Source organism: Aricia agestis, chromosome 14 (assembly GCF_905147365.1).
Source record: "Aricia agestis chromosome 14, ilAriAges1.1, whole genome shotgun sequence".
Classification (NCBI taxonomy): Eukaryota; Metazoa; Arthropoda; class Insecta; order Lepidoptera; family Lycaenidae; genus Aricia; species Aricia agestis.
In genome coordinates this window covers 8,640,505-8,665,914 of record NC_056419.1, presented here as the reverse complement: position 1 = coordinate 8,665,914, position 25,410 = coordinate 8,640,505, and the positions used below count along the sequence as shown (strand labels likewise).

At 37.4% G+C, this 25,410-nt stretch overlaps 2 protein-coding genes across 3 annotated transcripts in view; both read left to right on the top strand.

Moving 5' to 3' along the window:
• Positions 1 to 667: 667 nt before the first annotated feature.
• On the top strand, positions 668 to 9,167 carry LOC121733519 (protein transport protein sec31). Its single transcript, XM_042123789.1, has 4 exons — positions 668 to 1,849; positions 7,957 to 8,092; positions 8,702 to 8,760; positions 9,137 to 9,167. Exons 1-3 carry the CDS (start codon positions 979 to 981, stop codon positions 8,721 to 8,723), a joined length of 1,029 nt encoding a protein of 342 aa, XP_041979723.1. The 5' UTR covers positions 668 to 978; the 3' UTR covers positions 8,724 to 8,760; positions 9,137 to 9,167.
• A 7,911-nt stretch (positions 9,168 to 17,078) lies between these two features.
• Positions 17,079 to 25,410, top strand: part of LOC121734011 (protein unc-13 homolog 4B) — a 46,336-nt gene continuing 38,004 nt past the window's right edge. Inside the window, exons 1-2 of one of the 2 annotated variants that reach the window (XM_042124426.1) lie at positions 17,079 to 17,174; positions 23,194 to 24,120. In XM_042124426.1, the coding sequence (XP_041980360.1) occupies positions 23,261 to 24,120 (860 nt within the window). In that variant the 5' untranslated portion in view covers positions 17,079 to 17,174; positions 23,194 to 23,260. Of the gene's footprint in view, positions 17,179 to 23,193; positions 24,121 to 25,410 lie in introns of both variants that reach the window. The other variant, XM_042124425.1, reaches the window with a different exon arrangement.

Sequence of the window (25,410 nt, the reverse complement as noted above, 5' to 3'; positions counted from 1 at the left end):
GTGTTTCCATTACAATATATTCCGTGCACACACTTGGCTTATTTCCAATTAAAATTTTTTGCCGTGACAAAATTGTACCTATACATTCCGATTTACTGGGTAGGGCTTAGTAGTACACAGCCTAATTAGCTTTATGGGTTTAGGCAGCCCCGGATTTATAAACAGGCCGTATAGGCCGCGGCCTAGGGGCGGCAGAGTCCTAGGGGGGCGGAAATCAAGTGGCCTACACTCATAAAAAAATTAAATCCAGTACTGGGTTTAGCTATTTTACCTTCTTGGATATAATTCTTAGATATCCTGGATATAATAATTCTTAGATATATCTAAGAATTCAGCCTATAAACAAAACTGAAAGGAAATAATTTTCTCTTAATCCATACAATTTGCTACATAATTCGACTCGAGTCGGAATTTTAACGTGAGGGACGCTCGTTTTTTTATTTGAAGACCCATAGTCATTAAGCTATAATTAATTAATTATATAACCAAAAGTAAGGAGCCATGATTTTTTTATTTTACCATGAAATCCATATATATATAAAAATGGACTTTCAATGGTGTTAGTAACGCTAAAACTCGAAAACGGCTGAACGGATTGGGCTAACTTTAGTCTTAAAATATTTGTAGAAGTCCAGGGAAGGTTTTAAAGTGACATGAAGTTCATAGGGACAGCTAGTAAAAAATAAATATCATAAGTAGGCCTAGTCTGCTTTCACAAGCGATAAAGGATATCATTATGCGATAAAAGGCACTAAGTCATAGGCAGATCCAAAAGCTGGGCATTAGCATGCACGGCGCAAGCCACCACCTACTTACCATGATATGCGGGCCGCGGCGGGTCACTCGGAGAATTTAATTGTGTCCCATTATCATATTTAGGTTCTTTTACGGTAAGTCAAAAGTGAAAACTAAATGCCTCGCCATGTCGCCCGTCATTCGTCAGTCGCGATCGATGGAGACAACTCTTCGTTCCGGTAGATGGACAACGCGAAAATGATCCGAAATTGCGTGGTGGTTCTGAGTTTGGTGGCGTATGTTGCCGCGATTGTCGGCCCGGCTTCGAACGCTACCAAGACGGTTATAGTCACAAAAGCCGATACGTACTTAGATGCCTACTCGAAATCTCGCGTGGAAGCGGAAAATGCGAAGAAGAGTGTGGTCATCATAACGGCGAAAGATGGAGAGAAGAAGATATCGAATCGCGACGACAGCTACTCGAGCTACGACTATTCACCCTCATATCCCAGTGACAGTTTCAGCTCGTCAGGATCTAACAGCTATCAACCGCCGCACAGTCCACCGGTTAAATTTGAACCTGAGATAACTTACAACGCGCCCACAAACACGTATGGTCCCCCAGCTCAGAGCTACGGCCCACCGGCGCACAGCCACGGCCCCCCGTCGCCGTCATACGGCCCTCCGTCCGGATCATACGGCCCTCCGTCCGGATCATACGGCCCCCCGTCCGGATCATACGGCCCGCCGTCCGGATCATACGGCCCGCCGTCCGGATCCTACGGCCCGCCGACTTCCTACGGACCACCAGGACCGGTTTATGGGCCTCCGAAGCCCCTAGCGCCGGTCTACGGGCCGCCTCCCTTCAAACCGTCCTACGGCGTCCCTTACACTGCGCCTAGCTTCATTGGAGGTTTCCTAGACAAGTTATCGTTCAAGCTAGATATTTTAACGATCGCGAAATTGATGCTCAAGTTCTTGATATTCAAGAAGATAGTGACGATGCTGGCTGTGGTGTGTATGTTGCTCGTGATACCGAAGCTGATTCATTTCAAGAAGGATGAAAATGCTCCGTCAGGCGAGGACGAGGACCGCAATTTTGGTGCTAGGAAAAGTAAGTTAACATAATATTTGTTTTAATAGCATTTTTATCACTAAGAGGTCATAGCGAGGACTACCCTTAAAAGTCAATTAAGATGAAGTGGTAGGGTGCGCATCGCGTTTCTGAGGGGGTGAGGTATGAAGCGTGACGGGAGCATGCGCGGGGCAACCATCTTCCGCCCCGCGCTTTCTATGCGCACGCCTGGTAGTAGGTGCGTAGCGTAGAGGCAGCGGCGACCGGGCATGCGAGTTCAATATTTTACCCTCTTATTATCTTGTTTTAGACAAAATTTTTCCTTAGTAGGCATAAATGAGAATAAGGGTCGTCGCACACTTGACCGGGTATAGTTTTTTTTTTTTTAATTAAATAAGGGGGCAAACGAGCAAACGGGTCACCTGATGGTAAGCAACTACCGTCGCCCATGGACACTCACAACATCAGAAGAGCTGCAGGTGCGTTGCCGGCCTTTTAAGAGGGAATACGCTCTTTTCTTGAAGGTTTGCAGGTCGTATAGGTAAGGAAATACTGCTGGTGACAGTTCATTCCAGAGTTTTACAGTGCGCGGCAGAAAGTTATGCGAAAAACGCACTGTGGAAGACTGCCACTCATCAAGGTGATGAGGATGGTATGTTTTTCGCGTGGGACGATGGCGAAAAGTTGCAGGTGGTATGATTCCGAACAATTCCTCAGAGCACTGATACAACCGATAGAGGATGCAGAGTGAAGCTACATCTCGGCGTAATTCCAAGGGGTCCAAGCTGTTTGAAACACTTTTACTTGTTATTGGTATTATATTGTTTTTGAAAAAAAAATTCCTTAGTTGGTATTGTATGAATAGAAATAAGGGTCACCGTACACTTGACCGGGTATCGGTATCGGTATTATCTTGTTTGAAACACTTTTTAACCTCAGTAGGTATGAATGAGTAAAAATGAGAATAAAGTTTGATGTACACACTTATCGGTTGATTGTACAAGAGAATACCGATACTTACCTCATTAGTTACCGATTCCAAATTGTCTCGAATGCTTCCGTACGCTCACAGATGCTCTTTAGTGCTGGGCCCAGACCCGTAGCCGTAGCCCATACCTATCCCTAATTCCCGACTTAAGAGGATTCCACACCGCCATTTTTTCCATACAAACGTTGTCCCCTATTTCCTCCCTGAATAATGCTAGTAGAGTTATAATTTTTTTCCTGAATATCTACGGCCACTAATACAATGTCCCTATGTTTTCTTTTTTTTCATAATTTAATTATTAAATAAGATATGAACGTTCAAAAACCCAAAAAAATGGCCAGATTTTCCACTGTGTTCAAACGTCCAGAAAACAGATTTGGATAGATTATACAAAAAAAGCAAAACATAGGAACACAGCTCAAGCCTTTTTTTAATCTTTAATGAAAAAAGTACTTAAATCGGTTAAGTTTTGGAGAAGGAATCAGGGGACAACGAATCGTTGATTTTCTGGATTTTCTGCAGTTGTCTCTATCGCGTTCTGCGGTATAGGCTTGAGGTAAGGGAGACAGCTATAGATATTACACGTCCTTTTTTTTCATTTCTCTAGCCGCTGTGGTATCCTCTTAAAGTCTATGCTAGTATGTATAGGCCGCGCATTGAACGTGAGTAAACTAATCCCTGGCTAACTTCAGGCAGATTCTTTTTACAAACAAACAAACATAAATAAATGAATGAATGATATTCAAGTACAAGCCTACTTGACATACGTTATGAGATATTATGTCATATTTATTAGGTTATTATGTCAGAGTATACAATAGTCAATTTATTTATAAAAATATAAACATTCCACGTATTTGTCGCGAGTCTAGTAAATGACTGTTGTTGCATTCAAATAAAAAATTCATGATCCATTTCTTTCAATTGCTTGAAAAAATAACCGATGTCCACGATTCTCCTGCCACTGCATTCCTCAAATTTTTGTCCCTCCTCAGGAAGTATGACAAAATCATCGTCAAAATTATCCGTGGACCTGAAAGGTAAATTCACCATATATATTTTAAATAAGTCAACAATAAAATATTATTGACTTGAGCATTTATATCTAGCTATTTTAATCATTATTAGTAAGACTAAATTGAACGTACAACACATACAATAAACTCCCACCTTTATCCCGTCGGGTTAGGCAAAGGATTCAAGGAATAACTACCGATATTTATAATATAAACAGGCTTTGACACTCACTCCAGAGGAGTTGCTGGACGTAAGGCATTTGAAATGGATGATAGTAGGTACTCAGGATCAGGATGAAGTTCCATTGGTGTTGTTTGGTCAGGTAATGTTTGATTTCTGCAATGTAAGTACATAAAGTCATCATTTATTTTAGTTAGCATCATAATATAATACATAATACCATCATTTATTTTAGCCATTGAAGCCTAGATTCATGAATTTATTGTAGTTTGTTGTGTACAATTTTCCGACGTTTCGGGTTCTTTGCAGACCCCATGGTCGCGGTAGTTCTGCAAAGTACCCGAAACGTCGGAAAATTGTAAAATGTTAAAATAAACGAGTAAATATCCGTGTAAAATATAGTAATAAAACATAATATTATCTCACCATCGACACCTATACTCATGCATTCTATGTTTTGATAAATGAGTTATTCTTACCCTGTTGAATGTATGCTAGACGTGGATGGAACTTGAACATGGTCCTCTGAACTCATTTTTGTAATTGCTCTGTTCCGCTCGCAAGACGTGGATGGCATTAGGTTAGCATACTCGGGAGTAAGTTCCATTGGTGTTGTAAACGTTGTAATCAATATTATAAACGTTGTAATCAATGTTTTCTTTCTTTGTATATAATTATTATTATTTATTTATACACTATTTTTATTTGAATTTATTCGCCGTCGACACCTATATTAATACATAATAAATTATGTGTAAGTCTCACCCTTCTAAAACTTGAACAGAATTATCTGAACATTTTTTTTTTATATTTTGTTGCACAACCATAGCTCGATATCTGTAAGAAACATAATAACATTCTTCTTCATTCTATCTCTTCGGTCTTCAAAAGCAAAAGACAAAGCAAAATACACATTACCATCCTATTTGTTAGGAGTCCCTAAATACTCATTCATACCTACTAAGGAAACAATTGTGTCAAAAAAATATTATAAGTACCGATACCCAGTCACGTGTACGGTGACCCTTATTTCTACTCATTCATACCTACTGAGGAAAAAAATAGTCTAAAACAAGATAATACCGATACCGATACCAGATCAAGTGTGCGGTGATGCTTATTCTTATTTCTACTAATTCATGCCTACAGAGGAAAAGAATAGTCAAAACAAGATACCCAATACCCATACCGGTACCCGGTCAAATATGCGGTGACCCTTATTCTTATGCCTACTGAGGAAAAAAATAACGTCAAAAAAAAAGATAATACCGATACTCAGTCAAGTGTACGGTGACCCTTATTTCTACTCATTCATACCTACTGAGGAAAAAAATAGTCTAAAACAAGATAATACCGATACCGATACCAGATCAAGTGTGCGGTGATGCTTATTCTTATTTCTACTAATTCATGCCTACAGAGGAAAAGAATAGTCAAAACAAGATACCCAATACCCATACCGGTACCCGGTCAAATATGCGGTGACCCTTATTCTTATGCCTACTGAGGAAAAAAATAACGTCAAAAAAAAAGATAATACCGATACTCAGTCAAGTGTACGGTGACCCTTATTTCTACTCATTCGTATCTAATGAGGAAAAAAACTAACTAAAAAAAGATAATACTGATAAGTGCTCTGTTATTTTGAGTTATTCTTCTTTTCCGCAAAAGGGATATTTTTTTTCCTCTGCAGTTTTTATTTCCCATTTTCACATCAAAGTCTCGTAAAGAGCGGGTCGACGAGTAGTACGTGTCTGCTTGCGACGAGGCTCCGCGGCCGACTGAATCGCCACCCCGCATCCCCGCCGCGCTCATACAGTGCGAGCGTTATAGGTATTATTTTAATTTGAATGACTAACTATCATTTTAGTGAAAACCATAAATACTACCTTATGGGATTTGATAAAAGGTTTATGAAAACATAATTTTTTTACTAGAATTGTATCTAAATTCGCCGTAAAATCGAAAAATTGCAATAAAATGGCAATTTATGATGATTTTCACGATTTTTTTCTATCGAGGCAAATTACTATAATCGTGTTTCGAAGAATATAACGTTATTAGGCATATCTTCACCCTTACGCCGGTATGAATAACATTGTATGAATTTTAGCGGTTGATATCTAAAAACAGGTTCAAAGATACTCTAGATCGCGATATTATACGCTTCTGGCCCTACCACTTCATCTTAATAAAAAACAGGTAATCCAATTACATTTACTTTTTCTCAATTGCTGATTGGGGCTGTTCCATAAAATGCAAAATATTATACCACAAAGATAGCTCTTGCATTATCTCTACATTGGTGTACATTGTGTATGTAAAGTTGTTATAAGATAATGTCTTTTAAAACACTGTTATAAGCACTTTAGGTTCATGCTTCAGTTAGTTTTCTAACAGTTCTCATAAGTGCCTATTTAACTTATATATGACGCGTCGTCCTGCTAATCTAATCTTTGAAAACAACACGTGTTACAAAGGCTTTGTAAAAGGAACTCTGTTATAAAAGAAATTCAATAGGCTATCAGCTAGAATCTAGAGTCAATCTATACAGGCAATGAAATGTCCAAAAGCTTTTAGTGCTTCATAAGTAAAATTAATAATGTTTAAAACTTTTTTCAGTCTGCCCCAGATTAATATGTTTTTTCCATATTTTTAACCCCCGACAAAAAAGAGGGGTGCTATAAGTTTGACGTGTCTGTCTGTCTGTCGGTCTGTCTGTCTGTCTGTCTGTCTGTCTGTCTGTCTGTCTGTCTGTCTATCTGTCTGTCTGTCTGTGGCATCGTAGCATCCAAACGGGTGGACCGATTTCGATCTAGTTTTTTTTGTTTGAAAGCTGACTTCATTGAGAGTGTTCTTAGCTATAGTTCAACATCATCGGCCTGCTCCGTGCTGAAAAATCGCGGTTCATCTGGTTCGTGAAGGGCCGATTAGCAACTTGCAGTCGTTTGGTGGGCTTTATTGCATTCTAGTTCGTGACATTTATGAATATTCACACATTAATGGAAAGTTGACCTGGTGCTGCAGCATCACCTGGTAATCAATAGGATACCCAACTCCTCACCAACTTAGAGCAACGGTTTCGTGTTTGGGCTCATTTGAATTGCGACAACTAGTAAGACGTAGATAACCAATAAATTTTTGCATGCTGCTGCTGCAGCATCACCTGGATTCTATAGGAGCCGAGCTCCATATGAACCCAAAGTGGAGGTTTCATGTTTGGACTAATATTGACGGCCTCATCCAAAAGGACATTCGTATATGGTATTCATTGGGATATAATATGATCCTGTTGATAGGAATTATTCTGCACTAAAACCAACACAACTTTAAAAAGCATGAAATAAAATTTAATTAAGAAATTTAAAAAAAACCCCGCCAAACAACTTTAAAAAGTAATGAAATAATATATTTTACTGACTTTAAGTTTAAATAATTCCTAAGTGTAAAGTGATATTTTAGTCCATAATTGTTGTCAAGGTGTGTCGGGGGACCGCTAATGTAGATGTTGATTTCACATAACATTATAGTTTAAGGGTCAGTTCACAGCGAACCGAATCGAGACAATCAGTGACATGGCGATACAAAATGCAAAATAATGAAAATGCAAAACTGTTGGCGGTCCCCCGACACACCGTGACAACAATTATGGACTAAAAAATCACTTTACACTTAGGAATTATTTAAACTTAAAGTCAGTAAAATATATTATTTCATTACTTTTTAAAGTTGTTCGGCGGCGTTTTTTTTAAATTTCTTAATTTAATCCTCTATTTCTTCGCTCCTATTAGTTTTAGCGTGATAAAATATATAACACTGAAAGATTTTTTCAAATCGGACCAGCAGTTCCTGAGCTGATTAGCGCGTTCAAACAAACAAACAAACTCTTCCGCTTTATAATTATAATATTAGTATAGATTTTGTAGAAAATATATTATATCAACTTAATCCATCATTTCAGTGGTCGAGTTAACATCGGCACAAGAACTCCTGGAAAGAGCTCTGCGAGTATACAGCGACCAAGACAGCCAATGCGGAATCCCATGTAGAGTTGCCAGAGTTCTCGACGACATATACGAGTTTCAGCCTTATGTCAGGTGAGTAGAGTTCATAATCGTGTGAGACGTATTATCGTCTGTTTGGAGAGGTTAGTTAAAACATTTAAAGCATAATAAACGAAGATTGATTGCCTTCGTAATGCACTCGAGTGCTGCATAATTTGCTTTATCTGGTTGCCTGTAAGTTTCTAGATTTATTACTTGGTATACAATATACATTGCACCCAAATTTTATTGACGGGCAAATGGCCCACCACACATTCCCACCACTGCAACTCCTGTGTCGCCAGGATCAACAGTGGTAACCAACCACGAAAACCTTTTGATATGATCTCAGGGATGCCCGATGGATAAGCTAAATTTGTCTTGGGACCCGCAACGAAATTAATCAGAAGAAAGGTAGGAGGAGTAGGAGAGCATTGCATACAAATGTATGACGTATGATAATATGCATAATAAATGCATAATAAATATTGCGTAAAATGTTAACGAGCCAGAACATGACATTTTCCAATTTTCGTTGGGTGACCAACTATTTGAAAGATGCCCTACGGACTACGGGGGCCGTAGCCCACCGCTTTGCCTAAAACGTTCAAAGCTGATATTATAAAGGTCAATACTGTAGTAAAACTATTTGTTTCTTTTCAGAGTTCCAATGGAGGAGTCGTAAGCGATGTCAAGAGGCGATGATCGTGCCATTACTGTAGTTCTAGCATCGAGCATATAACCAATAGAGCGGTAATGTTATATTTTTGTACGCAAATTTTCGCCAATACGTTGCGCCGCAAGTCGCGTTCTGATTGGCCAATACAGGGCCTGCACCACGAAACGGTTTTGAAACTCAAACAATCGTACGAGAATGTTGCGTCCTTATCTAACAAACGTGAAATGACGTTGTTAGAGCAGGACGCGGCATTCTTGACGGATTGTTTGAGTCTCAAAACGGTTTCGTGGCACGGCCCCTGTTGCGTCCATGCTGCCATTGGTGTGTTAGAGTTTCAGCATGAACGTGAATGGTTGATTATTGGAATAATTATCCCTATGTTAAAGTTATACTTCTCTTATGGTTGCATGCTTGATGAGTCGTAGCCTGTAGGTACTCCAGTCATATTTATTGTATTTATTAACTATTTATTTTAGGTATATTAAATTAATTTAACATAAGTGGTGATTTCATTCCTATCAGATTATCCGAAATAGCTTAACTGGAACTTTTGTCGCTGCTTAGTTCATATCTAACGACAGAGAGAAAACATGCAATGCATGGCTAGCTACAATTCTAGATATACAAATACATACAAATACAAATATATATAGTAGACTAGCTGACCCGGCGAACTTCGTATCGCCTAACAGTCGATTCTTTACCTTTTGTATGGGAGTATAGAAAAGTGTTGTTTTTAGACTTTTTCAGGATTTTTTTTTTTAGAATTTTTCTCTCCGTAAGAACCGTCCTCGTACTTCAAGGAATATTTAAAAAAAAGAATTTGCGAAATCGGTCCAACCGTTCTCGAGTTTTGCGCTTAGCAACACATTCAGCAACTCATTTTTATATTATAGATTGTCTCAATGAAAGGGGATTTTTTTACCCATAAAATGTAAATTTTAATATATCCACCTTTGACTCGTTTTTCAGGATTTACTTTATTCATGACAGCTCAGACTTTAGACTCTTGGACAGAATCGTAGAAACTTTAGGCCTTTATATAAAAAAAAATATAAATAAGATCACAATCCACGTATATTTTTACGTCTAAAAAACCTAAAGGTGGCGTCCCTTTACTCGCGCGGCCATGAACATATAATATACAATAGTTTAGCAACTAACCGATTACTGAACAATGCCTAGGCAACCGTGAAACGATATCCTACTGAAGTCCTTTAAAATAATTAAGTTTCACTTGGAATTAAACAATATTGACTGAGCAACTGTATTAGTTCATTCTTCACTGAACTATGTGTTTGGTCAATAACAATTTACTGTTGGTTAAGTAAGCATCTCTATGTAATAGAGACCCTAGCCTGCTTTTGTCAATCCTTGCAATTGATTATCGTTTGTCAAAATATCATACTTTCTCTTTCTCAACTATGAAGAATGAGAGTGATAACATATTACTTAACGAATAAGCTTTATCCATATAGGCGTAGGTGTTCTAGGATTACTATTATCAAGTTCTACGTAATTTCATTATGGACTTACTAAGTAGGTAGACACCAGACCTACTTACTCAAACATATTTCAATTTTCCATAGAACTTGGCACTCATTTAGATCTCCATCCTTTTTACGGCGAAGTCCATAGACAAGAATGTTTGTATGGAACTTGGCTCTCTATTTTTACATTTATGTTTTTGGTGGGATTCTAGTTCACAAAAATAACTTTTACTTGGTTCTACGAGCTATAAAGTAACTGATAATTTCGTCATAGACTATTTGTTAGGTAAATTGGTTACATGTGTGAATGTAAAGTAAAATGTAAAAGTATTTAGTGTTTTGGTGAAATTTGACTTTCTCCCTATCGAGTTTGCGATCGCACCGTAAGCGATTCCATACACGATCGTCCTGCGTTCAGAATTACAATGAGGCTGACATTTGCCTTGAACAATTAGATGTCGATTTTCTATTGCCACCTTAAATGGTTGAACGATTTTCGATGTGCTAGATTAAAGTAGAATCTAGGTACAAAATAGTCCTAAAGGTTTTCCAACTGAGCAGGGCCAGATTTATATTTTTTTTGGGTATGGGCCACTTTAATTTTGCAGCCCCATTTGTACGAACTCTGCCGCCATTTTAGGACACTGCCGCCCCCCTAGGGCGCCATAGGACGCTGCCGCCCATAGGCCATGGCCTACACTGCCTATACATAAATCCAGAGCTGCATCTGAGCCATTTGATGTTCTTTGGTTTTCACTTTTTAGGGTCAGGACCTCTGGATTTGTCTGGACCTATGATGTTCTGCAGTAAACATCTCGTGTATCATGTATGGGTAGCTTTGTCGAAACATTAAAATAAAAAGTGTTGATCATCATTATCAATCGTTGTCCGCAATATTGCCGATCCGTTGATTTCATTTATACAAGGCTAAGGCCCAGCTGCTTCAGGCTTAACAGAATACACCAGGGGCGAGAGAAATTGAAAATAGGTATTTGAAAATGTATTGCTGTCTCACCAATCTCAAGTATCCCACCGCAGAGCGCGATAGAGACAACACGACAAAAGTTCTAATAAAAGAACAGAAAATCTTCGATTCGTTGTACGCTGATTCCTTCTCCAAAACTTGTACTTTTTTCATTAAGAATTAAAGCAAGGCTTGAGCTGTGTTCCTATGTTTTATTTTTTTTGTATATTCTAGCCAGTTTTGTTTTCTAGGTGTTTGAACACAGAGGAAAATCTGTCCATTTTTTTGGGTTTTTGGACGTTCTTATCTTTTTTAATAATAAAATTATGAAAAAAAAGAAAACATAGGGACATGCTAATAGTGGCCATAGATATTCAGGAAAAAATCATAACTCTACCGGTATTATCCAGGGAGGAAACAGGGGACAGCGTTTCTATGGAAAAACGGCCGTGTGGACTCCTCTTAAAGGTAATCCTTGGTTAATTTATATGTATCATACTGTCTCTCACATAGAGATGAGTAGGAGGTACTAGGTATATAAAATAGTTATGGAATATTATGACATTTTAACATGATAGTAGGAATAGCCTAGTTTGGAAACAGGACCAAAGTTTTATTCTAAGTTGGCCAGAATAAGATAGAGTACAAGTCCTGGATTTGTATACACAGTTGACAACTTCTATTTTAACATTTGCCTGTAAGAATTTCCTAGAAGAGATTTAAGGCGAATATTTAATTGGTCAGAATTATCCTTACTCCAATTGTGAGTGTAACGCCCGTAACACTCCTCTGGTTAAATTGAGTCAATTTAAGCAATTGACCGGCCTGTACTCTTCATACATTAAGCCTACGTGAGTATCCAAGAACGGAACTATCAAACTGCTGCTTCGACTTAGGATTGATTCTATTCAGCTCTATTTTTAACCGACATCCGAGAAAGGGGGAAGGAACTAAGAACTTATATGTTTGGGCACACTAGGCTGACTTCATGATCTATTTAAAGGATTATAATATTATGTCTGCATTTGTGCCTACTTGTATATTGTATTGTATTGTAGAGAACCTTTGAGAAGTTCACTGGGATATACGTGCTAATTGCCAAGTAAAGAATATGAACTGTATATTTTTATTTTGATACCGAAAATTTTAATTGTTGTAAAGGCAATTTGGCGAAAATGAGTTGTTCTAGTAAAAAGTGACGTAGGTATCTAGATTTTTTTAAGAACAACGAATATTTCTTACAGTTTCCTTCGCTCATTGTCCTAATTAGTCCACAAATGCCTAAAGCCACGTTTTAACGACACCGGATAACCGTGGCATACTTACAGATATTTTGGGACTGACTTGGCCTAAATTGAACCAAACAAAAACATACGTGATACATTGTATTTTATTGAGACTACTAAATAATTTATGGAAAATTTCGTGCTAAGCTGGACGCAGTTATAAAACAATCGGCTAAGTGCGGATTATAGAGCAAAAATTGTGTTTTTTGTATATATATTTGTATATATACTAATTTCATTTTGTTTTTAGTATATTATGTTGTTATAGCCGCAATTCATAATCTTAGAAAATTTTAACTGTCTTGCTAGCGCGGTTCTTGAGATGCAGTCTGGGGACAGATAAACAGACAGACGGACAGACAGCGAAGTCTTAGTAATAGGGTCCGTTTTCACCCTTTGGGTACGGAACCCTTAAAGGCGGTAAAATTTCTTGTAGAGTATAAAATTGATTGTGTAATGTGTTGACTGCTTACTGCCAGAGAAAAATAAATTTTAATGTAATGAATGATAAGTAACGTACCTAAGTTATATCTATTTATAATTTTATAGTCATTATTGTTCAGTTAAGTTTTGTAAATTCTAATTTCTGACGTAGGTACTAGGTATCCTATTAAACATTTTATTATTTTCTACTGCGTAAGTACATATATTTGTAATTAATAATTATTATAATACGCTTGTTTGTATTGCAGGTATGTAACACCTGTATAAACGTTAGAAGGTAATTAACATTATTAACTTATTTATTAAATAGCATCCGCAAAGTTAAAGAGGAAAGTTTTCTTCATATTTGGCGCATTCAGTTTGCAATTAATGATCAGCGCAAGTGGCAGAACTGATCAATGACTTTTAAATCGTATTCAGATAAGCTTATCAACGAAAGTCAATGTGACGCTACTCATTTAGGGCCTGTTTCACCACTTCCTGATAAGTGCCGAATAGGCTATCCACCTCTTAATTTGACAGATGAAGTATGGTGAATCTGTCAAAAAAGTTGTGGATAGCCTATTCGGCACTTTATCAGGGAGTGGTGAAACAGCCCTTTAGTCTCATTGCAAACTTTAAAAGACTATAACAAGAAGGAATCTTTATGGTGGTGTTTAGGAAAATCCATGTCTATATTAATATTATAACTTCGAAAGTGTGTCTGTCTGTCTAGTTAGCTCTTCACATCCAAACCGCTAAACCGATGTTGCTGAAATTTGGTATGGTATCTCCACACATTTGCGCACTGAGAAAGGATGTAATTAGGATACTTTTTATTGGGGAAAAATGCACGGTTCTCGCGCGATAAAAGAATTTTGACGCAAAGGAGTTGTGGGCGTCATCTAGAATATAATTATTATAGAGGTATGTATGTGAGAAATATACAAATATTTTATACTTATTTTATTTTTTATTTTATTTTTATTTTTATTTTCTTAGGAAAATTATTATCTATTACTATTTACTAGCGACCCGCTCCGGAGTCGCACGGGTATAAAATATATAGCCACTGAAAAAATGATTAAAATCGATAGCCGGTGGTCTACTTCTTATATTCTGTGCCAAATAACATAAAAATTGCTCCAGTAGTTCGCGAGATAAGCCCTTTCAAATAATTTCCCCCGTTTTTTCCACATTCGCCTATTAGTCTTAGCGTGATAAAATATATCCTATAGCCTTCCTCGATAAATGGGCTATCTAACACTGAAAGAATCATCAAAATCCGTTGCGTAGTTTTAAAGATTAAAGGGAACAAAGGGACATGAGGGAAAAAAAGCAACTTTGTTTTATAATATGTATAGATATGTATAGAAGATATTTAATATTTTGTATATTATTAAATCTTACCCTTATGTGTCATTGTAATTTGTTTAGTGATAACGTCGGTAAAAGTAGCTATAAAATTAGTAAACTAATTAGTATTTATTCGTATAATGGTAAACAAGTAGATAAGGCTAGGGCGAGAAACTTTATCTTGGTAATGCTCTGGTTTATTTTAAATTATTAAGACAAATCAGAAGTCATAATGGTACTAGCCTCCAGCTGGTACCTAACTCCATGACTTACCCAGAATGCAATTTTGTAGAATGTAGAGTCAGTAGCGGCGTTTTGACGCTAGGCGAACGCCCAGAGGCAGACAAAAAATAGCGCCTAAAACAAACAAAAGGCCAAGTGCGTATCGGGCCACACGCAATATAAGGTTCCGTAGTACCGCTAGTTTTTGATAATTTTTGTATGGTCATTGAATGTACATTTATAACGTGTTTTACACTACTAACACCATCATCTCAGTTACGTTCAAAGGAATTTGAACGAAAAGTTCCTTTATACTTTGCCGAGTACATTTTTTTTAGTTGATCAACTATTACTTAAAAACTTATAAAGTCTTCTTAGCCGTGATAGTTTTCCTTTTAAATTCAGCATATTTCCTGCTCCCGTGAATTTTTTCACATTTCCAGAAGCAACCGTTTAGCTGGTAGAAGGGGGGGGGGGCCTGGCACTGGAATCTTAATAATTTTTTATATAAAATGTGTGGACTGCGAAGGTCATTTCATGTCTTAAAACGGACCCCGAGCGAAACTAATTGGTGACCCCTCCCTGCTCTAGGCCTTAGGTTCTTTCCTAATGTAGAGCTTCTAATTAGATAGATGTCAAAATATACATAGACTTTGCATGAAGTTACAAGCTTTTAAAGTTCTGAAGCATACCTACAGAAATTTGTATATTGACCTATAGTTATAATATTGCCACATATCTGCTGAAACGTGATAGCAATATAATATATTTATAAATTCGTAATTATATCAAGAAAATTATTACGAATTTATAAATGTTTTAGTAGCACTACAACTAAGTTGCGATCTGGTGGAAGTTGTGTATGGATGCATCCACTGAATAATTTGTAAATGTCCTTACAGCGTCTAAGGGGCTGTCAATGCTTGTTTTTGTTATTATATTGCATTGACCCACCACTGCAATTCAACGGTAATCTCCTTTAATTTAGTCTCAATTTGGAATGAGCCCGAGGAACAAGCTTAAAGTATCTGCCCGCAACACAATTAATCAGAAGGTAGAAGGAATAGGATTTATAGGAACTATGCCAATTGTATATGACGCGGCCGGTTGATGATCACTGTACTAAGTACTTACTTAGGGTATAAGTACATGTTCCTCACGGTGTCCCATATAGTGTTGTGTGTGTGACACGACAATGAACTTGGCGGAAGCCCGCGTCACGCCCGGCGCCCCGGCCCTTGTCAATAGATAATGGTACATCGACTATTAGCGTTAGACGACATTTACACGAGCGGTAAATATCCGCAGCAGCAGCGTTAGACAACATTTACACAAGCGGTAAAAATCCGCAGCAGCAGCAAGAGACGACATTTTCACGAGCGGATAATATCCGCAGCAGCATTGGGTTGCAGCGGTTTTCATCATGTCCACATAAGTCAAGAGGGCCATAGAATGGGCCATCTAGGGCCAGTGCGTCCAATCCGGATCCAAAATCAAAATTGTTTTATTTCTGAATTAATTTAAAATAAATGTTTTCAGAATGTGCCTACATGGTGCCTACCACCCGTTCGGGACGGACTCTATCCGAACGTGAGATTCATTGATGACAGATAGACGTAAGGTATCCTATGCAGGCTTTAGTGTGGCTGCCAAAGAATCACCGGAATTATTTTTATATCAACAGATTTGATATAAAAATAATTACCGAATTTTTTGTGGTATTTAGATTCGAACTGCTCCTACTTGTTTTGATCGAAAAACAGTTCCAAGTGATCGATACAGTATTACCTAGCATTTTCTGTGAACACAAATAAGCATCATCTATCTTATCATTAAACAACACATCTTGCCCAGACATATTTTAGATAAAAGATAATATGTGAAGGTAAGTGGCAAACAAAATTGTTACCTTACGAGTATAATATGTAAGTACTTTAAATATCTCTGTGAATATAACGGTTGTTGCGGTTATTTTGCGTCCGTGTGAACGTATCCTAATTTATTTAGCTGTGGCCTGTGGGTCGGAAGTAGGACAATAATTGTGAAGAAAAATACACAGTGCACTTGCAGTCGGCATTTTTCATTGACCTTAAAATTATTTGGTTTTATTTTTTTTAAACTATGGCAAGTTAGTTAATCCTCCACTTTGGCAGTAAAATGTGTATAAGAGTCTTATTTGATAGGTATAAAACTTCTCTCTAGAGTTTTTAACCAAAAGTTTTTGGTACTTTACAGAGTAGAGTACAGCTCTACAATATTGTATCCTTGACTAATCTTGGAATATAATTTTTAAATACTGTGAAGATTGTAAGAAACTTACCATGTATGTTTCCTTACAGTACACAACTACCAATTTCTTCAACGAAACAAATCGTTTTCGGAAATCAGCAATTTATTCGCAACTCGAGGTCGACGCATCTACGTGATGTCTAACTTTCATTCGAAATACGTAATTCGTTACGTGTTAACGTAAAATAGTTCGATAGTAAAATTGTAGATTCGTGATGGGTTTACTTTCATTGGTATTACGTATATTTTTCGGTTTGGACAATGAGTGTAGCTCATGAGATGCTCTAGTTGGCCCATTGTTGGTGCATGAGTCAAGTGCGAGCGGTCGCGTGGAACGCTCACTGCGGAGTCTGCACGTGCCCCCACAACACGCGTGGAAAGTGTATAAGTGTTGCCTCATGGATGTAAACAATGGTGTGCTTTGCTGGTGAGTTCCTTTTTTTGAATTTTTGTTTTTTTTTTCACATATTATTTTGTACCGGCATTGGAAAGATAGAAAAGTTTTTATGTTCGGTGCTTAGTGCTGAAAGTTATTGTCTGCAAAGTTCTATCTAAAACTTTTCCTAAAAAGTAATTTTAAGACCTAATTTCAAAGTTTAGTTGTACATAGTTCTGTACTATAGTAGGTTATCGTAGGTAACTTTAAGTTTTACCGACTTTTTGAAAAATACCAATTCTAAACCTAAACAAAAGGCAGCTTCGGTTTACCGTAGTACTTAAAATAGTACTTATGTCAACTTAATTACAATAATAAACAAATTATAAATTGCATTCGCATGACAAATTTTATGGCTATCATTCTTCAAAGTTTATTGACACTGTCTAAAAATAATACAAACGGACATACATGCAGACGAAATATTTGCCAAACGGTCTATTTAGGATTCTAAAAATGTTAATTCTAAAAATGAGTTCACGAGTGAAAATTTTATATTTTCACACTAATTTATATTGTCTTTATTTTCGCTTTGACCCGTTCAGTCTAATGATCGTCTGGTAAAGTAGGTGTTAAAAGATAGGTCTTTGACATTCTCTAATTCCTAATATCTAGAACGTTTTAGTAGCAACGGGTGGTCTCTGGTCTACATAATTTTGAATTGAAATATTACAACAATAAGTATTACAACAGTAATATACTGTATAAATCGAGCGCGGATGCTGTTTGGAGTTATCAGGATGAATACTTATGTAGGTACGATACAGAAGTCTGTAATAAAGAACAAAGTTTTGTTGATGATTTATTCGTTTTCGCAAAACGGTTTTTGAGGATGCCCTGAAAATCACAGGTTAACCCGAACTCCTTGAACCGCTCCTGGGTCAAATCAACTATGACGCGTGCATATAACTGGCATCATATTGTGTTAATAAAGTCTTCTATCTTCTATCTATCTATCTATCTATCGATCTATCGATCTATATATTAAATACGTGAGCCAAAAACTTTGTATCCCTTTTGACAAAAATGAGGAAACCTAGGTGAATGAAATTTTGCGCAGTTTTAGTTTATATGGTGAAGGAGTGCATCGAGCTAATATTATTTTGAAATTATGCTTTTATCAATCATTTTTTTAACAAATAAAACATTACACACACTACAACACACACACTAGGAAAAATGACAGATTTTTGAGTGACAAAGTCTATACATACGAATTATACTCTTTTATTTATGGTTGAAGTCTGTTGACAACAAGGTGACAAATTGAAAATGGATTATAGTACTTGTACTATTATCTATTCTGTGATTAGACGCCTCCGTGGTCTAGTGGTACAGAGCGCGGCTCTTGACTCGGAGGTCGTGGGTTCGATTACCGCGTTGGAAATATGTTATTTCCAAGTTTGGTTAGGACAATGCAGGCTGATCACCTGATTGTCTGACAAGTAAGATGATCCATGCGTCGGAGTCGATCCTGCGCCTGATTTCTCGCCAGTCGTGTCGGTCTTCCGTCCCACTGGGTTATGAGAGTAAAGGAATAGAGAGTGCTCTTGTGTACTGCGCACACACTTGGGCACTATAAAATTACTCCTGCGTAGCTGGCCTGGTTTCAATGAAACCGGCCACCGTCACCGAAATCGGTGTGGGAGCTATTATTATTATTATTCTGTGATTATAGTTTTTTTTATTGAATCTTAGATACTATTAGACAATGCTTACACGGCCAGTCTCAGATCAGCCGAGTCCCAGAGACAAGAGTTGAAAAAAGTATTATGATAAAGTCAATATTTGTTTACAAAATATAGGTAGTAGTCTTATGGCCATTCCCAATATTTGATCTATCTATATAGATCTATCTATCTATCTATCTAGATATATATATATCTATCTATCTAGGTTTTGCCCTACTAGAGATAGGAATAGCTCACATTAGACATCAGAGACATATTATATTTTATGTCAATTGTGAGCTATTCCTATCTCTAGTAGGGCAAAACCAGAGATAGATCAAATATTGGGAATGGCCGTTAATGTCGTTGACTCTGGTCGAATTTCGACCATTGGGCGATCTCTAGTTAAATTAAATTGAATCATGAAATAAAAAGCGAAGTTGAGACTTGAAAACTTTTCAGTGATTTTGATCCCTCCAGGCCACTTGCGCCAATCCGATTTGAAGTTTACCCTGTGTTAAAATGTCATGCCTTTTGTATCATAAATATGAGGAACTAGAGAAATGCCTATTAGGCTGCGTTTCCACCGGAGCTGAGCTAAGCTGCGTTGCGAGGAATGTGTTTTTAAGAACCAATAGAAACGCTTCATTTGCCTGACCACGTTCAGCGCAACGATTCTACTTAGAAATTGCAATAAATGGTAGATCATCGGATGTACTATAACAGTAATTGCCTGTACATCATTTAGCCCCTGGCTAACGAGGTATCCCGTCATGTTTCCGCGGCTATTAGTACTCGCACTTGATCATGCGTCTGCGCAGATGTAGCGAATTAATATACCATATATACGTGGGAGAGCCACGCTTCGACACGAATGGCTCGACCGGAGAAATACCACGTTCTCACAGAAAACCGGCGTGAAACTGCGCTTGCGCTGTGTTTCGCCGAGTGAGTGAGTTTACCGGGGGCCCAATTCCCTTCCCTATCCTCCCCTATTCCCTTCCCTTCCCTCCCTACCCTTCCCTATTACCCTATTCCCTCTTAAAAGGCCGGCAACGCACCTGTAGCTCTTCTGATGCTGCGAGTGTCCATGGGCGACGGAAGTTGCTTTCCATCAGGTGACCCGGTTGCTCGTTTGCCCCCTTCTTTCATTAAAAAAAACCATGTACCATCAGAGAAGTGGATTCATCAGGCAGATGGCAGACCTACATAATTGGTCGCGTTATGTTAAATCCAGTCGACAGATCGTGATTAATATTGAATTGACATTTAAATCAACCAAATGACGTAGGTTCGTCAACTGCCTATGAATCCCTTCGATGGTACCATCAGAGAAGTGGATTCATCAGGCAGATGGATGACTTATGTAATTTGGTTGATTTATGTCAATTCAATATTAATAGCGATCTGTTGACTGTTTTTGACATAACGCGACCAATTATGTAGGTCTGCCATCTGCCTGATGAATCCACTTCTCTGATGGTACATGGTATATTAATTCGCTACATCTGCGCAGACGCATAATCAAGTGCGAGTACTAATAGCCGCGGAAACATGACGTCCAACCCAGCCGCAGACCACGGCTAACATTGAATTGACATAACCCGACCAAATGACGTAGGTCCGCAAACTAGCTATGAATTAATTTCTTCGATGGTAAGTACATACGTTTATCATCCTAGATTCCAGATAGTATCAACATCTTTTATAGTACCTACATCAGTAAACCTACACAGTACCTACATCAGTAAAGTATGCTCATACGATGTTTATCTACAAGATAAAATGGTGTGATATGACTACTATTTGTCCAAGCCCCAAGGAGGCATTTCTAGTTCCTACCCTTTTCAATAGACACAATATCAAAACTTAACTTCCTACCCTCAAATCTCAATTATTCTCATATTCCTAGAACTTAGAAGCCATTTTTTATCTTTTGCCGGAAACCAAAGTCAACAAAACTATAAAAATGGACTGAAAATTTAGACAATATCAAATATAAAAGTTCTAGTTAAAAAGCTTTCCATTATATAATCGGAGAAATTCATTACATAATATTATGTAAGGAATAATAGGTAATAAGAGATGTTAAAGAGTAAAATTGTAATTATTAAGACCATTAACGGTCCACTTGATCTCATGGATAATTAGTAAGTTCGTTAGTATTGTTTTGAATAAGGCTTTCGAGAGAGACCTATATGAGCAACAGAGCGGTTTATAAGTCTTATGTGACTCTCCCATTGCCCATTATATTATGATGGTAAAGCTCATAGGCGTATTTACCGTGGAGAGATGTGAGTTGTGACACTCCAGAATAGTCTGGGCCCACCTGGGCTGCAAAGATACAGCTTCCTTGGCTTATGTTACGTAACCAGCCAGGCTTCTTCTAGATTATCCGGTACATGTTTATTTTTCTCTATGTTTTAGATTTACCTAGTAGGTATAGTATAGTTGTATACAATGATAGAGTTATAGAATTTTGATTCTCATCCGGACAGTTCGGGACAACATAGCATGCTTTAGTCTATCGGAGGTTCCGGGGGAGACTCCGGAACGAAGCGAGTCACGTCGCCGGCAAAACGTGACAGTGTTAGTATTTAAGAATATATATAAAATATGTATGTTAGTTTTAAGGTATTTATTATATAATTGATATGTATGTTAGATTTAAGGTATTTGTTATATGGGCCACTGATGCCCGAAATAAATGATTTGATTTGATTTGATTTAACAGCTCTAATAATTAAATTATATGTACCTATTTGTAACTAGGTCGAACTTCGATCTTAAAATATAATAAATGTATGTAGTATCATTACTATATGTTTACGGGAGTATTTAAATAAATAAAGCACATATTTCCATATATTATCTACTGTATTGTAATCCGTTATTGAAAATCGATATTATTATTTACTTATTAAAATATATACCCTAGTTATCTACTTTGGCTATAATCATCAAAAACTCTCCATGATTATTTCAACCGATAGAGTTCTGACTTTAGTTCTATTTAAGAGTATGTTTTCCACTTACAGGAACTAATAATATTCGTAACCAATTTAAACCTTGGCAGTGACGTATTTCGGTTAATTTCGCAATATGTTTATCTATTCTCGATATGATATCGAGTCGTTATCTTAACCGTATGCTCGCTCATACCACAGATATTCTCGAGTGGAATGTTATAAAGTGCACGGTGCTTCATCAAAACAAATACAGCCCACAGGTGACGCCTGCTAGTAACGATGCATAAATCATTATAATATTATCTGCCGGTACTTTAATGTTATAAAGAGGTAATATTCGTTTGCTTGCATCGAAAGGATCCCAAACTATTTGATGTAATTTAGCACCTAGATGAATTGAAGACGAAGTGGATGAAGTGGCTAAGTAACAATTTGAAAATTTGGTTTTTTTTTTCATAAGTAAATGAAGACCACCGGCAAAATTATTTGCAGTTGAAAAAAATGTGGTTTTATATAAACTTACAAAGTTTGTTCAAATTATAAGACAAAAAGTTATCCAATTCATCCACGTACGTCTTCTTGTCCACGGAAACATGGGAAAATGGCACGGTTACGAAGTATCGGTATTCGGTAGGGATGTGACAGGATAAAAGATGCCATTGCAATTTTTCGGAGAACTGAGAAGCTGTTCTGACTCAGGACTAAATTTAGTTAAAGAGAACATGATTTTACTTTTCATTTTATTTGTTACTCTAACGGTGGGTGAAAACCGGCTATTTATCAGAAAATAAATATTTACTTTAGAGAATTTTATGATTCGCATACTTGAAAATTTTAGCCATACCTATTTTATCATTCCAATATGTTTTCATTTCGTATAATATTATTTATGCTGAAAAAAATAATAATTTGGACTAAAGTTTCCATTAGTTTTAGTATCAAAAAAAGGCTTAAAGCAATATCGCGCATAATGTATGTATTCTTGATCTTAATATTGTGGGAAGTAGGTACCTAGTAGAAATCGGAATGTAACATCCTTTGATACGTTCAATTGACTCGTTGTTTTTATTGTATCGTTACTTAAAGGTTGAAACTACTTATAGATGACGACATATTTTGTGTTCGCATTTATTTTTTAAGTTTTCTTTTTACTCAAATTACTAGCAATTTTTTCTCTCTACCTACTACATTAGAAAAACTTAGTGGTACCTATACCGTAGGTGTTTCTTCTGTATTAGGAACTATTTTTGCTTTTCATTGTTTCTCAAACATTTTTAAAACGAAATCAGTTATTTTAATATCAATTTGAATTTAAGTGCATGCATACATATCTTTTTTAACTGATGTAAAATATAAACATTTATTTTCCAGAGTCGGCGATAACGATGTCAGCAGTCATCGATACACTATAGAACACGTGCAGGGGGACCGAATCACGATGCCGGAGATAGGCACGGTGATGCGGGCGCTCGAGCTCCAGCGACTCGTCGAGACCAAAGTGACGGAGTGGCGGGAGAGGTCAGCGCGGGTCGCCGGGCCGAGCGTGGCCGACTCTTATCAGCACAACTTCAAGCGACACACAAACAGACGCAAAAACAGCGCAGAAATCAACAGAATTATCGCAAAGTACTCGAGACCGATTAAAAGGACGGACGAGCGTCGATTTGCGACACCCAGTGTCCAACCTGTCCGCCCCGCGAGAAAGACGAAGCTGAAGGCGTCGCAGAGTGAGGACAATCTCGCCAATATTGGCGTTATGGACTCGCCCATGCCGGTCGAGAAGCCGCCCCGAGGAATCTTCTCGAAGTACAACGCGAGGAGCTGCGAGGATATAGCGGCGTTCGTGGACCTCCAGCACACAATTAAAAGCAAACATTTCGAGGAGAACAGCATCCTCAATTCGAAAACAGTGACGGCGACGCCGAGGACGAGACAGGACCTTCACAGCATCAGCGAGGCCGGGGGAGGAAGCGACATGTCGGCGTTTGACGACAGCGGCTTGGAACTCAGGCACAAACCCAACTTTGCGACTTCCACGCCAATATCGAACAGGAAAACTTGTCCAGTGAGTGATTCTATATCGGTGATCGGTTTCGAAAAGTGTCCGAAGTACCATTGTGTCAGTGAGTTGAAAAAAGGCAATTCCGAGCCGGATATTTTGAATAGACGTTCAGTGGATTCCAGTAGAACTTTAGACTTTAGGAAACCTTTGAAGTTGCTGAAGCAACCTTTCAAGAAAGGTACGCTCGATCGAATACTTCGGTGGCGAGGGAAGAAACCAGGATCTGATAAAAGTCGGTGAGTCATAGTTTCATAATATTTTAGTAATGGTTCTGATCGGATGTTATTGTAGCTTCCATGTGTGGCAAAGTGCGGCCGGCAAGTGCGCTATATAGCTATAATTCCGCACTGGTGATTGGAGATTTCCAATCAGCTATAATAATTATATTGTATAGTTATTATTAGCTTGACACTTAAAATTTTAGCCATAATAATCTTTAAATAAGCACTTTCCAAATGATCATTTAAGCTGCTACATTAAAATACCGTAGGCTAATCAGAAGATTCCCAGGAAGGGCTAATAGTAGATATCACCAGTTTAATTAACCATATTATGCATCCAGTCGGTACTTTATTATGGTAAAACAAGATCTTGGGTATAGCGAATCAAATACAGTCTTTGATAACCGTTTTGATTTTATGTCTAGTTAGAAAGCCGGTAATGTTTGTATAGACACTGTTTAATATAATTTATAAAGAAAATTGGTTTACAATAGTAGAGGTGTGAGGTAGGAAACATCCTAAGTAAGTAGGTATTAAATGTTTTTTAATTTTTTTGTACTTGATCATATGAAATGTTGTGAGCATCAATATGTTATCAATAGAATGTATATCTACTTAATGTGTCCTATAGATAATACTGACATTGTACCAAACATATTGGAATAACAATTGATACTCAAATGACAAATCCATTTTTTTTATTCAGAATATTTTTTTTCAATTATTCTCTGAAAGTCTACATGATGGCTATCATCGGTTCGGGAACTAACCCGGCGAGAAGAACCAGCGTAAGAAACTCGCACGGGCCCATATTCTGTTCGGAGGACATTAGTGGGCACTTAGGATGATTAAAATTAATTGTTATGTTTATAAATAGCAATAAAACATGTTCGATGATTGCTATGTTTATAATTGACTCGACTGAACCACAGAATAGATAATAGTACAAGTAACTAAACTATAAAAATCCCTTGTACCCAAAAATATTTAATAGCCAAATGTGTTAAATGTGTATACCTAATTATGTTCGTTTTGGTTTTGTCAAATAACTGCAAAAATGTATTATCAACTTATTTATCGCATTCTTAATACTCAGTATTGTCATCACAGCCAGATTAATTAAAAAGAAAATCAAATACTGTTTAAATGAACACTACCTAATCGAGATTGTTGTTAAAGTGAGCATCTCCTACCCGTAGAGTCGTAGGAGAGATTTTCAATATAGTACTTAAATAACGCCATCTCCTGTGTAACACGTAAACTATGAAGCTTATGTAGTCCCTGTAGATCCTTCCAAGCGATTCA